This window comes from Gymnoscopelus braueri (assembly GCF_963280865.1).
Source record: "Gymnoscopelus braueri genome assembly, chromosome: 20".
Lineage (NCBI taxonomy): Eukaryota > Metazoa > Chordata > Actinopteri > Myctophiformes > Myctophidae > Gymnoscopelus > Gymnoscopelus braueri.
Window position 1 is genome coordinate 12,062,632 of NC_137622.1, and position 17,520 is coordinate 12,080,151.

At 40.8% G+C, this 17,520-nt stretch overlaps 1 protein-coding gene across 3 annotated transcripts in view; it reads right to left on the reverse strand.

The window, feature by feature from the left end:
• LOC308076259 (teneurin-3) overlaps positions 1-17,520 on the reverse strand; it is a 129,995-nt gene that overhangs the window by 26,522 nt on the left and 85,953 nt on the right. For all 3 annotated transcript variants that reach the window (XM_080416468.1, XM_080416467.1, XM_080416466.1), the window contains 3 exons: positions 6,775-7,024; positions 3,539-3,559; positions 1,048-1,280 (listed from right to left, as the gene is read on the reverse strand). In XM_080416468.1, the coding sequence (XP_080272594.1) occupies positions 1,048-1,280; positions 3,539-3,559; positions 6,775-7,024 (504 nt within the window). The remainder of the gene's footprint in view (positions 1-1,047; positions 1,281-3,538; positions 3,560-6,774; positions 7,025-17,520) is intronic.

Here is a 17,520-nt window from a genome sequence, read left to right on the forward strand (position 1 = left end):
TACTTAAACTACTTAAATCCGATATACTTTGCTGAAAATAGCCGATCTACAAGCTCACAGTGAGCTTGCTATATTCGCCGAGCCGAATATACGCTCCGGAATAGGGATGCCTGGGTTCGTGTGGTTAAAAGCTTCTGAAAAAGTTGAGTGGTTTGGTTTGACCCGTGGGCTAGGCCTAAGCCAGGTTGCTACCTGCTGAAACATTGATGGCCTATAGTGATCCTGCGGTGAAACCTGGGGAAAAGGCTATTTGACAGTCTGGGATTCACAGACAGATGAAAAGTGTCACATTTGAGAAGAGTTCAGCGTCAAATGTCTGAAGGCAGAAGAAAAATTGAGCCATCTTGCTCTTTGTTCTCGCCTCCGCCCCCTCCATTGTTAGAGACTCTCTCTCTATGTTAGACTTGACTTTGCACACAAACCTTTCAAGCCCCCAGCAGAGGCTGAGCAATGACAATTGGCATTCAGTGCTGGCAGCGACCGGTGAAAAACAAACCACGTCTGACTTTTTCATTATGACGGTCCATTACGAGGGTACAGTGGACAAGTACAGACGTGCTTGTGTACCTCACATTGAGCACTGCAAATCAAAATCTGTCACAGATACTTGCTGTGCACTTCTGCCTGCACACACTTTCATTTCTTCCGACTGTCAGCGCAATTTCTCTCCAAGAATTTAAGCACATTTGGTTGTCTTTATAGTCTTTTAAAGACAGGCTATTATACATGCAGGTAGTAATGGATGTCCTCACTGAACCTCTCCTCAAACAAAGTGTCCATTTTGCTTTTCTATCACATAAAGTGTACGCACGGTCTCAAAACCTGGGAGGTGTGTGGATGTCCCCACGGACATGAGCCAGTGAAGGGATCACCTAAAATGTCCCTCGCGGATATGCAATAGTTTAAAGTATAACTTGGCCTTGAGCGCAGTTATTGGGTCAGTATTACTGTTCATTATTACATTAAAAATCGAACCATTTGGATTTTTTTTAAATGGGCGCAACCCTACATCTGAGTCCAATGAGTGATTGAGTCATGGAGGAGTACCTTTGGGTCCAGTGAGGGAGGCGTCGATGGCTTTGCCTCCATCCCCACAGTGGTTCTCATCAAATGGGAGGCAATGCTCCCCGGTCCCAGCCACCACCTCCGCATTGGTCTGCAAGTCCTTGGTTCCGGTCAGGGACTTGGGTCGGTAGAGCCTCCGAGAATTGGTGTCAGACACGTACAACAGACCAGTCACTGGATCAGTGGCCAGGTAGTAACGGTGTGCAGGGTTGTTACTGTGGTTACAGGAAAAGATTAATTATGTCGATGCAGATATTCACTGTGTCAGCCATGTGAAATTGCAATCCATATGTATGAACAAATGTATAATATAACCCTGTGCTTCACAATAAAAAAGATTTGAAACAGAAATGTGTTGATGAATATGAATAATATGATGTAAAATGTGTAATGCAGAGAAAAAAGAAAAGAAAAGAAAAAGGTATTACAACAATTACAGCCTCTCAGGTAATTTTGGTGGGAAATCTTGCAATGTCTGCGTAATTTATTTAGTTTGAATATTAGATTATGTATTTATCTTGTAAAATGTAATGGAGAAAAAATATGTCCTTGTGCTTATAACAGTAAATCCAATGTAGGTTACTGACTATTTTAATCTGGTAGGAGAAAAATTGTCCTGCTGAGATCTGCATGTGAATTTAGTACTCAACTTTGATTAATACCGGTATTTAAGAAAATAGTGTTTTAAAGTTTTTTTATTCTTTTCTTTCTTTCTTTTTTTACTCTTAGAGAAAATGATACAATAATCATGCATACTGTTTTCTCCTACATACAGAAAGAGAAATTATGACCCTCAAATGGATAATAAAGCTTTAGGGAGTTATGAAATAGTTTCTATTTTTATCTATATACTGTATAAAGGCATTAAGATCTGTGCGAGGATTCTCCATAGCAGAGGAACTGCTGAGATGAGAGAGAGAGAATGAGAGGGCAGGGGAAAGGAGGGAGAGAGACATATTGACTGGCAGGCAGAGAAACTGAGAAAGCAAGAAAGATGAAGAGAGAAAGCGAGGAAGAGAGAGAAAGGGGGTGTGTGGGTAAAAAAAAAGAAGCATCAGAGTGTGTAAGATACTTGTAAACAACATCGTTGTCACAGGGACAGTAACATGAAGGCTAATGCGAGGTTTACCAACAGATGACAAAGTGGAGATGACAACATTCAATCTAGATTATTCAATTGTCAGTCCTCTGTGCTGAGGACAGGCAACAACTGGTCAAGTTGCATCTGGCTCTGCTTATTGACATCTTTATTAAAAAAAGGTTACAAATGGACCCCTAACCCCCCTTAGTAGTGCATTTTTTTTTCTTTTTCAAAAAGCAAAATGAAGAAATCGTTTGTTTGTCTTTACATGACAGCTGGACACAGGAAACGTTTGCCTTAAAATTGACTATACACGTTCAGCCAATTACAGGATCTTATTTAGCCATTGCCACTCATCATACTCAGTAAAAACAAGACATTATGGATTCATTAAAGGTCCACTCAGTCATTCAGTATCGTCGGAAGGAAATTACAAACAGAGCACATGACACATGCAGCAGCAGCTCCTTTCTATTTAATTTATTTTCTGTTATTAAGAAGTGGTGGAGTGCCCGTGTAGGGCTGCCTACTATAAGTCCATGATAGGAAGCATCAGTCACAGAGCCCTCAGTCGACTAATATTCTCTCAGTATAATCGTCAAATGCTTGAATAGTTAAATTGGTCCATTGATTCGGATTCAACTCGAAATGACGGGTTGGGTGCAGCCCTACCAAATAGATACACATGGACACCCAGGTATTTTGCTTATGTATTGTAATGAAGGTCCATGGTTTCCACACAAATGAGACAACTTCTTGCTCGCTTTGTTGGTTGACTGAAGTCACGTGTGTCATACATTTCACACACACATGGAAAATGGCAGCCTACATAGTATCGGAACGATAAACAAATGTAATAGAAAATATTTGAGGCATATGAGGCATAGCCTATGATAACATTATAAATATGTTTATTATAATATAATATCAGATAAAATGCTAGCTATAATGTTTCCTAAAAATTGTCTTAGCAGACCTTTAACTTTCCTTAACGTAATGTATTACAGAACAGGTGCTTAGGGGACATTAATGTGCTCCAGTTAAAAAAAAAGAGTTTAATTTTAAAGCGATAGATGGAGCTTTGCGGGGCACACTCAAGTTTAACGATACCTCAATCAATACTGGATGGATTTAGAAGAGGATAAAGCAAGGCCGTTAAAATGAACATGGTGATCACAGTCAAACATCTACAGTGCATAATACAATGAAACAGAATCATAAAACCCCAACAGCTTTTATGAGTCAAACCAGATGCTTTAAATAAGAAATAAAAAAATGGAGATAAAGAGATAAAATATATCAAATTCCTATTAAAAAAAAAAATCACTGAATAAGAGATTTTAATAGAGATGGAGACAGAGAGGATATGAAGACAGCTTGCACATACTGTACCTGTGTCTAAAGTCTTTATTTCTATGGGAAGGCCGGAAGGAAAGCAGTGAAAGAAGGAAAGGAAATTGAGGTGAGAAGTGTCAGATGTAAAGACATAGGTTGACATTTTAAATTTCAGTCAATTTCAATTCAGCAAAAACATAAAATGTCAAGACTTTGTTCTTGAAGAAATCCAAAGAAACACGAAAATCCAGGATAACCTAAACATCAGGGTTTTCTGGCCTTTTGTAGGCTTGTCAGTTAATAATAGGGATGTCCCGACTTTAGGGATCCGAGGCAATCAAGGCATATTATTGAACAGCACTGGCTATAAGCAAGATCAAAAACGAATCTTTTGTATATTTAAGCCATTTCACTCCATCTAAGTCAGCTGTCATTAGTGTTATATGAACTCATGTTATCCACAACTTGCAACAGCAATGCGGAAACGTGTCTTTACTGTGTTGCAGCAGTTAAATGTCTGCAGTGAGGGAATTATTCAGCTAAATGCCCAAATTGTAATAGTACGTTTAACCACTTGCAATATAACCCTAGCGTCCCTATTCTGGGCATGTCATATTAGGCAAACATTCTGTGAAAATAGGCGAACATCCTGCAAAAATAGCAGATCTACAAGCGAGCTCATAGATGGGCTGTTTTAGGTGAAGAGAAAAAGGCGGGAACAAGTATTGATTGATTGATTGAATACTTTATTAGACAGAAATGTAAACAGCACGAGGTACAGTCAGACATTTGAACTAAAAGGATAACACAAAAAAAGTCCTGGGGACTTCTTTCCATTGTGTATTGATCCCTGGGGGATCACGGTCAATACACTGTATGGTATAAGTGGTTAAAAGGCAGTTAGATTCTGACTAAAATCTAATAAACATTTTCAATTTAGAGTGATGACGATCTCGAGACAGCAATGTCTCGAAATAGTTTAATTAAAGACGAACCATTCCAATACGAGCATGTCATATTTATAAAATAACATGTTTTGGATAATTCAGAGACCGAAAATGAAAGCAGTCCAAAAGCCACTTATGTGTAAGACTGGGGATAGGAGTCGAGCATTTTCTTTCCTAAATTGGATTAGTTTCATTTTGATTAACTTGAAGAGTGCACTGCGCAGCTGTATGGTCTTGAAACATATAAAGATAGGATCGGGACCCTGTATCAGCAGATACTAAAACATTTATTACAGTACGGTACTTGGATATGGGGAGGGGGGGGGGAAAGAAAAAAACTTGACTGAACGTCCCTAGTTAATCATCATTAATTATTAAAAAAAACATTAGCTCTTAACTTATTAAATCATCGGAAACAAATTGAGGAAAATATCCTAATTTTCAACGGTGCCAAGAAACAACAACAATAATAATACCTGGGGATTAAGCCTGAAGCCCCAGAGACTATGCGCTTCTCCCACCAGGGCGTCCAATCCCACATGACCTGTCTGTTTTTACTTCATCTCAACCTCTCCTATTGGATTATTGATCCTGACACTTGTCCCACAAGCCGCTGAGGTCAGTATCTAAATACAGACTTTACATTGACAGCAACTCATGCGGAAGTTACAAGGGGTTCTGGGAATACCATGTATTCTGGTTGTACAGAACAAGCATGCATTATACATATCTTCCCATGCAATTAAACCGCTTCAGCTCCTGCATACCTGGAACTATATATCCTGCATGTGTAAGCAGAAATTCTGCAGCTGAAGATCTAGAGGATTTTGTGGCATTGTTTTCTTTTTCTCCACTGGATAAAGTAATAACTTAAAATGAACCACTTGGGTATAAAAGCAGTTGGGTACCGACAGTTTCCTCCATGCATGTGTTTGTATTGGTAGATCAGTTTTCATCAAACAAAAGTCTATTCATTTCTCGTTTGTGGAGAATGACATTATTATATCATAATAAAGGTAACATTACCTTTCATTTTGTTAAACTGATAAGCTCCCACCAGTGGGGGCAAGGTGTACTTTTACACACTCAAACATTATTAAATGCAAAACATATGTCATGTCATACATTACAAAATGCAGAACAAGTCATTTATTTGCATATTCCAAATTATATTACAACAATAAGACAAAATACCATTTTGAGAGGTTGTGGCCACTAGGTGGTTCTATGGAGAGGAAACCTAGACCTTTTCAAACTAAAACCTCAGATTTACTGTGCCTCACTTTTCTGAGTTCTGCTTTGGCAAATCTAATGCTGACATGATAAGAAACAGATCTAAGGGGTCATTTGGCTCACAACCCACAGCCATAGACTTTAATTCAGTAAGTATGACTTCAATTTTCATTAGGCAGAGCTACAAATGTCATTTTTCTGCTGTGTTTGAGATACTATAACTTTTGATAGGAGTGTATACCGTATCAACAGTAAAAATAAATAAAAAAACGTTTTTTAAGCATGTACTGTATGCTCTAATTTCCAGCATCAAGATGCTTCTCATTTATATAGTTATGCATATTCACACCTGGGAGGTGCCTGGGAGCAGCCTGGGGCAGCTTCAATGGAGCAACTGATGTACGAGTGTCTTGTTCAAGGGCACCTCACTGCTGAGGGAGGGGATGAGCATTACTCATTCCCTTTCTAAAGTATGCCCAGGCCCAGACAAAACCACACAACCTCACTTACACGACCTCACTAACACAACCTCACAATGACAACTGCACAACCTCAAAACCACACAACCACACCACCTCTCTCACACAACCGGACAGCATCAGTCACACGACCTTGAACAATGCTCAACTGCACCAACTGCCAAGGTCTTGTGGAACGGCCTGATGAACTATTTCCTCTTAGAGATTAGCGTAGTATACTGTACATTCGAGGGAAGACGACGGGCCAGCGTACATTTAATCAACATCTGACATTTTGGAAAACGGCAATTGGCCGAGCGAGACTCGTTGGAGAGAACGGCCAAGTTGGCATGAGGGCGTAAATCATCTCAATTACACTGTGAAGACGAGATGTCCTTCCTAATTATTGAGATGGATTGGAAAAATATGTTCAAATTTGGTGGGCAGGGAAAGGATGGCAGCGACTGAAATTCGGAGCCTCATTCTACTGTGGATGCTTCCGAAATGTCTGGCCTCCTCAACTTTGAGTGCAGAGTGTACAAATCGCAGACAGAAACTCCTTCAAATAGCTCTATTTTTTAACATATTTTATAGTGTGTTCTTAGAATGTAATGTCAGCCATGCAGTGAAAGAAAAAAAGCCACTATAGTTGTACCTGAGCTCCATGACACTGGTGACATTGCCAGACGGGTAGATGCGACGGATGTAGTTAAAATCTCCAACGTACAGACTGCCATCGACGCCCCATGCCAGGGCCACCGGAGCCAGCAGCTTGTTGCCCTGGGCCTGGCCGTTACAGCTGGGGCAGGAGATACTCCGACGTCGACCGTTCCCCATGACGGTGGAGATGATGGGCGGCTGGAGGGAGATGAACTGGTTCTCCCCACTGCCTTTGTACAGAATGCCTGAGAAACAAAAAAATTGTATGCTGATTAATTTCCACATCTGATGCAGATTATTGTTTGCAGGGGCTCACACGAGCAAATTAAGGCTGCAATCCATAGCTTCTTTTAGTGAATAAAACTTTATTTTGACCAATCTGTATTGAGTATGTTAATACAATTATAACTAGCTTACTGTATTAGGTCAGCAGTAAAAAATGTCTGCACTCGCACAGGGGACGAGGGTTTGATTCTTGGGTAAGTTAAGGATTGCAGCTTTAATTCAATGTTGTTCAAAATTGATCAGATTTAAATACAACTATAATCTAAATGTCATGTTACATTTACCTCGTGATTAAGGACATAATTTACTCTTTTTCAAAAAGGCTGTCACCGAACAGAAAGTTACGCTGTACCTTAGTTGTCTATTGGGTCCTCACTAAATGGAAGGATCATATCTACATACTTTAGAACCGAGAGTAGCGCCACCACATTGCTTTGTCTTTTAAAATACATTCATCATGAAAACTGATTATATCTACTTCTACCTTTATTACACATGAATAAAGCAAGGCTTTAACGTAAATGTATTCTATCAGCGTCTCTTAACCTTAAGACACTGATGTGTGGTCTGGGTGTAATGGAGCCTCGATGCAGCAAGCATCAATCCTAGCGGCGGACACTAATGCCTGATTTATACTTAGTTGCGCATCGTGTTGTACACAGAAAATATTTCCAGCGCGCAACTAAGTATAAATCAGGCTTAATACCTCCGCAGCCTGTGTTTTTATATCATCACTCCAGTGGCTCTCTGGAAATCAACAACAAACAGTAACATATGTTATGGAATGGAATGTCCCTTTAATCTTGTAAGGAACACGCTTCCCCCTCGGTCACAGTGAAGGGGAGGGAAGATTAATGGGGTGCATTGTGGCCTCGCCAACCTCCACAAGACATCCATTCCTCCGTCGAGACACCGAATTTCGGCGAGTCACAGCAGATTAATATTTAAGAGAGAGAGGCAGATTTAACAACATTTTTATCATGGAAGAGTGTAAGTGAGTGTTTGGTGGAGAACGGGGTCGGATATGGTGGGACGGGGACGTCATAGGGGTGGGTGGGGGTGGTCCGGGGAGGGGCCAACGGCATGCTGGGAGCACTTAACCACTTTCAACCTGCGGCATCATTATTTTGGGCATGTCATTGTAGGCAAAAGCAAAACTAGCAGAAATACAACCTCACAACACGACGCATTGTGACACGTGAGCTTGTAGATCGGCGGTTCTCGCTATTTGTCGTATGACAAAGTACTGTATATAGGGCTTAAGTGGTATTATTGTAATTTTGAATTCTTGCACTGTTTCAGTTCCAGTGGTGGAAAAAGTACTATTTTTTTTTACTTAAGTAAGAAGTATCAATACTGCAATGTAGAAATACTCTAACCAAACTATGGTTGTCCGCTGTTAAACTCAGGTTGTGCGCGGCCAGTTTTTTACAGCCAGTATGGTATGGCATGATTAAAGGTAGGGTAAGTGATTTACTTTGGTTAAAATAAGTGTTAAATAGTTCTATATTCTGATAGTACTCATTGCTATAGAGTGTTTGTTCAGTATAAGGAGTCTCCTTGTCTCTCCAGCTCTTTATAAAACAGAAAATGCATTTTCGTTTCAGTTTCAGTTTCATTTCCAATTTTATCCAATCAGGATAGAGAACTCAATCAGGATATAGATTAAACAAGTGAAATTGGAAGTGATGACACTAAGAAATGAGCAGGCAAAATTGGAACTGGAACACTATAAAAATGAAGCTTAAAAATGGGTACTTTCTCCTGATTGGCTGAGATTTTGACACCTACCGTAAAATGTATTTTCTGTTTATTAAAGAGCTGGAGAGACGGGGAGACTCCTGTTACTGAACAAACACTCTATAGCAATGATTACTATCAGAATATAGTGCTTTAACCTTTTAACAAAATACTTTTTGTTTTAACCCAAAAATATCACTTACCCTACCTTTAAGTGGCTAACTATTGTAATTTTTTAATTCTTGCACTGACTCAGTTCTAATAACTAAATCGATGAGGAAGCCATGGCCCACACAGCACCACTGCATCGCCCCCCAACGAGTGGCCGTAACCCCTCCATGTAGTCAGTGAAATCGCGGCGGCATGCCACCACGCTACAGTGTCCCTCCACTGAGTTCCTTACATTGATTTAACACATTAAGACCGGGAAAGCAACGGTGTCATTTTTAGATTTCTTTGGCTATTCAAAAATAGCAGATATACAAGCTCATAGCGTGGCACTGAGAGCATGTAGATCTGCTATTTTTGAAAAATCTTGAAGATTTGTGCAAATCTTTGAATGTATATAACTTTAAAGCAAACATTTGTAACTCAAATCTTTGCTTCTGGGGGTCCCTGGAACAACACATTTTGAGATGGGGGTCCGCGGCCAAATACGTATCTAAAAACGTTTTCTAAATCCTAACAGTATGTTGCTATATCAGTGGTGCTCAAACTTTTCCATGTCAAGGACCCCCAAAATATGTATTTGGCCACGGACCCCCATCTCAAAATATGTTGTTCCAGGGACCCCCAGAAGCACAGATCGGAGGTAAAAACATATATATATATTCAAAGATTTGCAAAAAGATTCCACTATTTTTCCAAAAATAGCAGATCTACAAGCTTGTATATCTGCTATTTTTGAATAGCCAAAGAAATCTAAAATGACACAGATGCGTTCCCGGATTGAATGGGTTAATCTATTGAAGGGCGAATTCAAATGGAGACATGGTCTGGTGAGACTCTCTCTTGACAGGACCCTCCCTGGAGCGGCCGGCCCTTTTGTACGCGCGAGTGTTATAAATGCATCGCTAACAAAGACGGATCGGTCCGGGCGAAACAGGCTTCGTTCATGATGACGCCATCAGACGTGCGACCTTGGAACTCGGAGTGAACCGCGATCTGTGCGTTCGCATGCAGTCACCGACGGCAACACGCCATGAACGTCACTGTCACTGATGTGAAACTGCTGACTCCACGCCCAGGAGGATACAGACAGATATAGAAACATTACCGACAGGCAAACAGCCTCTAGGTAATGTCTCCGTTGATCTTGATACATCCATGTGTCTAAATACTGGACGCCTATAACACTCTTTGCTGCGGCAAAACAGCAATATAGCAGTTTGACTGCGTGCACTTGAGCTAAAAATACATATCTGATACTGAGGTAATTCTGGCAGTCTGCCACGTTCCCCTCCATTTACACTTCAATCAGAGTTTACAATGCAGGCAAGTCTTCCCATAGGCTATTAGACAGACTAATGGAATGCATTAAATACAACAATCAATCATAACCCTCACCCTTCCCTGAGCACAACATCCATTCCACATGTGGCAAATGTTGTTTGTATAGAAGTATAAAATCTAATTATTAGGCTTTAGGCATCTACAGCATCTGATGCCCTTATCCAGAGAGACTGAAGCAGTTTCAACATCTTGCTTATAGGAACGTGTCCACAGGAACAACAGGGGGTCCATGCCTCTGCTTTTGGTCCCCCTGGTCATTCATTTTTTATCCCCGGTGGGGATATGTTTTATTAGGACCCTGCTTCTGGTCAGACTGAATTAAATACATGCATTTCCTTTTGTTAAAGGATAATGAAACCCCAGGCTGAATTTGTAGTTTCCAGTTCATGTTAAAAAACTACAGCCGTTTAAAAACATGGCAGACTAGTAGCCTAGCAACACAGCTGCACCAAACAAATTAGTAATGAGTGTGTTAGATTTCCATTGGTGTGACCAGAGCCAAGGGCATGCCAATGTGCGAGCGTGATAGACAGTATTGACACACCTAAAACCAAGCACACCCATTATTAATTTTATTAGCTGCAGCTGTGTTGCTGACATCACTGTGTACCATTAATACAGCCATGTTTTACCCTGCTGTAGTTTTCAACCTGATGTGGAAAACAAACCATAAGATCAGCCTAGGGTTTCATGCCCCTTGACGGTCTTATGTTTGGTATTCATGCTTGATAATATCACTATTTACAGATTTATCTTAGCCACATTAACCCTGGTGTCCCTATTTTGAGCAAATTTGTCAAAATGTAAAAAAAGAAAACTTGAGATGTTCACTTCGGGGTGTACATTTCAACTCTGGAGTGTTATTCACACTCAGAGAAGCACTTCTTCTTCAGGAGTTTCTTTCGCACTCAGTCGCCACACAAGTTAATAATCACTTACAAAACATTCCTAATTGGAGTCATGTAATGGAAAATTTGCTTCTAAGGCGCCGAAGCGGCAGTCTACCTGTGCCAGACAGCACCATCATCACCTGACAAAAACTGTCACTTTGCCCTGAGCAATGTCACCCTGCTGCTGATGCTTACACAGAGCACAGACTGGCAGGGGAGGAGGATGAGCGTTTTAATTGCACCCTCTATACCTTTTCTCCTCTTGTCGTCATGTAAGATGTCTGCCGTGACAGTGACTGGACTGCCTTTATGTAGCACCGCTCTAGTCATCTAGACCGTTCGTGTGCTTTACAATTTATGCCTCACATTCATGCAGTCACACACGCACCTCACATTCGCATTCACACACTGACGGTAGAGCAGAGTCAGCCATGCAAGGCATCTGCTCATCAACATACGACGCCAGGAGGAGCCAGGATTGAACCGTACAAGAGTACAAGCTGACAGGAAGCCACTCTCAGAGTTTGAAAGACAGCATTTGCAGAGATTCGAGACCATTCATGTACAGTAATATACTAAGTTGCGAACTCTGGCAGCGGACAAATAAGAATGGCCCTGTTACCCTGGATGGAGAGGCAAGTTTCTGATTGAGGAGCGGCTGGATCCTCTTTAATGAACAGAGCAAGGGAGAGGGAGGGAACACGACTAAAGCACAGACAGCAGTAATTTGCCTTTATCTGGTCCGACAGACTCTGGAGAGAGAGATGGAGAGAGCTACTGCCAGGGAGGATGAGAGTGGAAAATGCTTTATTGGCACACATCACAGTCAGGCTCTCAGACGGACAAGAAAGCAAGAAAATGAAGCCTAAGTCATGAGAGGGGAATGATAGCGACCATCTGGATTTAGCCTGTCACTGCTCCGCCTGCAAGTGGACCACTGTGGCCTTGCTTGTTGCAGGCGGGGACATTAGTCAAGGTTTGTTTGCGGCATTAAGGAATCGATGGCGGGGAGCAGCAGCGTAGGCAAACAGTGATATTTGGATTCATCTCGGTGGCGTCGAGCATTATTGAACAACGTCGGCCCGTCCACAACCCCCCGTGTGGACCATGAATCTAAAATGTCAAAAAATTGAATAAAATGGCTTAACTTCAAACTGAATAATTCAGTTTGGATTGAGAAAATGCATAATCAGAGACGCTGTGATATCGTTCTATTGGTACACTACACACAGAGGCAGATAGCGACTGGTGAGGGGATCTTTGGCACTTTGATGTGAGCAAGCATACTGAAATACTCAAAACAAAAACAAACAATCTGTACTACAAAGCTCACTGTCTTTCGTCTGAGCTAATGGGATTGGGTTAGGAAGTCCTTTTGACAAAACCAATGAAGATGAGAGCAGAGATGAGGCAGAAAACATGAGTTTGGTGAAATGACTTTTACATTTGGAGTTTAGATCCTGCAATCTGCTGTGGGAAAGAGATTCCATTAACAGAACAGAAGAAAGTCCCAAACCATCTGTGATTTATTTCTGCTATTTACAGCATCTGCGTACTGTAAGTACGACATTGCACGTGACGATGTGCAACCGCAGAGACATCAAATCGTTAAGATAAACCCCGATTGCTCAACACAGCTCAATCCCAAATAAAGGACACAAGTCTCATTATCATATCACACATTCCAGAGATGAAACCTTGCACATCGGCATCTATCCGTTGATCACAAATGCGGTCTCATCTTTCCAGCAGCTCTACCCCCCGCTGTGACGCATGCCTCAGTGGAAGGCTTTGGTGATGTGGGCGTTGTACCTTAACCCGTTCAAACCGGGAACGCATCTGTGTAACCACTTTATCCATATTTTATACTTTGGCTGTTAAAAAATAGCAGATATACAAGCTCATAGCACGGCACCGAGTGCCGCACTATGAGCTTGTAGATCGATCTGCTATTTTTGAAAAATATTGAACATTTCTGCAAATCTTTGAATATATATATTTTAAAAGCATTTTTTTTACCTCAAATCTTTGCTTCTGGGGATTCTACAAATGTCTTCTAAATCCTAACAGGTTTTTTTATTTTTATTTTTTATTTTGCTATAATATCAGTGGTTCTCAAACTTTGTTCATGTCAAGGACCACCCATCTCGGACCCCCATCTCAATATACTTTGTTCCAGGGACCCCCAGAAGCAAAGATTTTAGTTAAAAAATTATAAATATATTTGCACACATTTTCACGATTATTTTCAAAAATAGCAGCCGCGCTATGAGCTTGTATATCTGCTATTTTTGAATAGCCAAAAGAAATCTAAAATGACAGAGATGCGTTCCCGGATTGAATGGGTTAAGACAGGTGGGATGAAACGAGATGCAACCGGAGGCAGTCGGGCTCCAAACGCATTTCAATGTTCTTCTTTGCAACACGCATGAGATGGCTGCTTGACAGATTGTGTTCGGCTGTATGCCTATTATTTTCAGTGTCTGACAAAAGAGAAGCTAGAGTTTGGTGTAAACAATAAACACCAAGGATGCAGAGTTACCTTCTTTTTTTTTCAAACTGATGGCCTGCTGTGCTGTTTTTTTTAGTTTTCCACAATCTTACGTGACAGAAAGCAGTTCTGAACCATCCATGGTTCGTGCGTGGAACGTTACACACAAGAGGTTACAGCAGCACCAGCCAATCGACACAGTCAGGCAGGAATGTTCAGGAAATTATTATTATTTTTTAACTTGCATTCCAATGGATCCAATGTACGTAGTTATTATGTAGCTTTTGTTAATATTTTTCATTGGTTAAATATGTATAAACCCACCGACATACTTAACCACTTTCAACCTATCCTGGCATGGCCAGACTAATATCACTGTGAGATATTAGCCTGGAATCTCTGTGTGGAACCTGCATTTCCAAGGGGCAAATAAAAAACGTGCTTCTGGTGATAAACCCACCCCATATTTGCATACTGGGCCCTGATTGGTCCCTCACTACTTCGGAGGGAGTGAAATCCAATCACAACTGAGCGGTTTCAGACCAAATCTGCAAAGGGCTATTTTTTTTCTCGCACTGGCAGATTCGTCTGGTTTCCAGGCTACTTTCAACCTGTTTTGGGCATATCATTATAGGCACAATTATTCAAAAACGTTGAGATCCACAAGCTTGCAACACATTAGCTTGTAGATTGGCTATTAAAACAAGGGAACCAGGGGACCTGGTACTGCCAGACCCCTAGTGGTTGAAATCTGAATGGCCGGAAATCTGAATGGTTTCTAAACTACGTCACGCTAAGCTTGGCCAATCAAAAAGAGGGACATGTAAGAAAACGTTTTCGTCCATATATGGACGAAAATGATAGCAAAAGGGGACCGACAAAGCCTCATGTAGGCCTGACCCCCTGGGTCTGGCAAAAAAAGAAGTGTTGATGAGATATGTAAAGGTTCCTGAAATACTGTGGAATAATATCAATGGATGGATGTGAGTCTGTTTAAAAAAAAGGTACACTGCAGCCTGTGGAAGCTGACTGTTTGGAGATGCGGTCTTGTGACTGGAGAATCACAATCAGGGGTTCGACGCCCCAGGAGACCAGGCAGGAGAATATCAGGCCAGGGGACAGTAAATGAGAAATGCCCTTTCATGCCTTAGCAGCTGCCATCGGGTTGCCCCTCGAGTATAAGGCACTTAACCTCCACCTCCCTCCAGTGGAACAGCTTTGTGGCCCACGGCACAACACTGTGTTTGCACTGGGCAGCTCCCAGGTGTGGGCGTGCAGAAACTGAATGCACGTGAAGCCGCATTAACCCATTACGACCGGGGAACGCATCCGTGTCATTTTTAGATTTCTTTGGCTATTCAAAAATAGCAGATATACAAGCTCATGAGCTTGTAGATCTGCTATTTAAAAAAAAAATCATATCAATTTGTGCAAATCTTTGAATATATATATTTTAAAGCAAACATTTGTAACTCAAATCTTTGCTTCTGGGGATTTTTGAAAATTTCTGATCTACAAGCTCATAGCGCGGCACTTGATGACGCGCTATGAGCTTGTAGATCTGCAAAAAAAACAAACACATATTCTTTCCCAGTCTTAATGGGTTAAAACCGCATAATTACTCAGCACACCTTCCCTTGATGAATCCAGGGAACAAAGTGGGGCATGCTTAATTATATTAGCTGATCTACTATCAGATATAAACAAAAATATAGTAGCATAAAACTGAAGAGGTCTGAACAAAGGGAGATGAAATGATCAGTGAGAGGGGAGAACTCTGGAGAGACGCCAAAGCTCCTGCAGGAAGTGGGACAAGTTCTCTCTCCTTGTTCTCCAAGGACAACTTCTAACCATAAATGACTTACTTACCAAGAATAACTACAGCACTGTCTTTAAATTACAATAAAACACAGTAAGATTGCTCTGTGGAACATAATTCTTCCTCTTTTCAGCATGAATTGCTACACGTTGAGAATGACGAAAATGGCCAACGAATGAGGAAACCTACCCTCGGAATGATAATAATCAGTGGTTTTACATTTTTGCGTGTTATTTGCCAAAGCCAAATGAACCATTTAGCCACTTAAGTGCTATTTCATACGTTCATAAATTTAAAAAAAATGTGAAAATAGCCAATCTACAAGGTCATATCGTATGTGTTGTGAGCTTATAGATCTGCTTATTTTAGAAAACATTTTGTAAATAAATACATTCATCATGATTTAAAAGCTTTGCCAATAATGGCATGCCCAAAACAGGGACGCCAGGTTGAAAGTGGTTAAAATATAGAGTATAGAGTATAGAATTTGCCCTTATATTGGGTGTACAAAGTAGTGATATAATAAATTCAAAGATAATTGATAACAGCACACCATTTGAGAACCAGCTGTTAATGTTGTACTGTACATGATTTCAGATCAGAAAACTGATCTCTGTCAAAGGATGTTTAAAGGTTGCCTTCCCTAATTCATCATCAGGTCAGTCCAGAATGACATGAATTAAAAAACATATTTCTGATTGTACTGTATGTCTCAACTTTTCTGATTCACAGAGAGCTCGGGATTTTCACTACCATCTGCAGTTAAATGTGAATTTGTTTATAACTCTGTGTTTTAAACTCCTAAAAAGCTCCAGGTCCAGAAGTGTATAAAGAATGTTATACCTGTATGCGCGGCTTTAGACCACGTTACTTTATTTTTCCATTATCCTGATTTCACTGAGCTGGATTTAACACTACAATATCTCTACTAAGTAGTACACTTCTTCAGGAGGTAGAGTAGCGTCTGGGAATCAGAGGGTCCCTGGTTCGATCCTGGACTCCTCCAGGCTTCGTGTCACCTGGTTAAGTGTCCCCTGATCAAGACACTTAACCTCCAACTGCTCCCCGGTGGCTGGCTCACTCGGAGCAAGCCACTGCTGGGTCAATGCAGGGAAGTAATTACCCCTTGGGGAGTACTTAAAAATACCCTTAATTCTCCTTTATTATTTATTTAGAATAAGTGTCCGTCTGATGACATCACAAGGACAAATTAAAATGCAACAAATCCCTGTTTTTAGGAAGAGCAACATCTTTTAAGCGCAACAGCCACATAACTTAGTGCAGCACATTTTGCCTTTCAACAATAGCTATTATTTACTTTTATTTTATGTTGGAACATCCAGACAGGTACGTGTGTAGCCAGATGATCATAGATTTCGTCCTACTGATACGTGTGGAGAAATCTAAATGTATTGATATGGGCTTGGACGGCGGAGAAAACCAGTGGTAACTACGCCCACTGCTTTGAAAAATCAATTCTGGGCGCTGGGGTGACTTACTTATTGACTTAATCCTAGGGATGTTAACAAATAATCTATAATCGATTAATTGCCGTTAAGAATTTACTCGATACAATTGATCGATTTTCAATTAATTGAATGTATTATTAATATTATTTTTGAAAACTGTGTGTGATAACAAATGTGAGCTTACCAAAATCACAGCTTACCAAAATCACAGACTCCACAGAGCACTGCAGAGTGCAGGTGTGTGTGTCTATGTCCAGCTGATGCTCGTTGACGCTCGTTAATGTTATATACATCTAGGCAATTATGTTTCTGCTCTCATTTTCAGTTTTGGACAATAATTTTCCTTAAGATTTAAAATAACGCTGCTAATCGATTAATCGATCGATAAGGTTATCAACTGTCAATTAATGAATTAATCGATAATATGCATCCCTACCTAGTCCTCTTTACCCCGCTGAGGGGTATAGGGCGTTCACCAGAGCTCTCCATCTCACTCTCTTCTGGGCCTGGGCTTTTGCTTCCAGGTGTTTCTTGG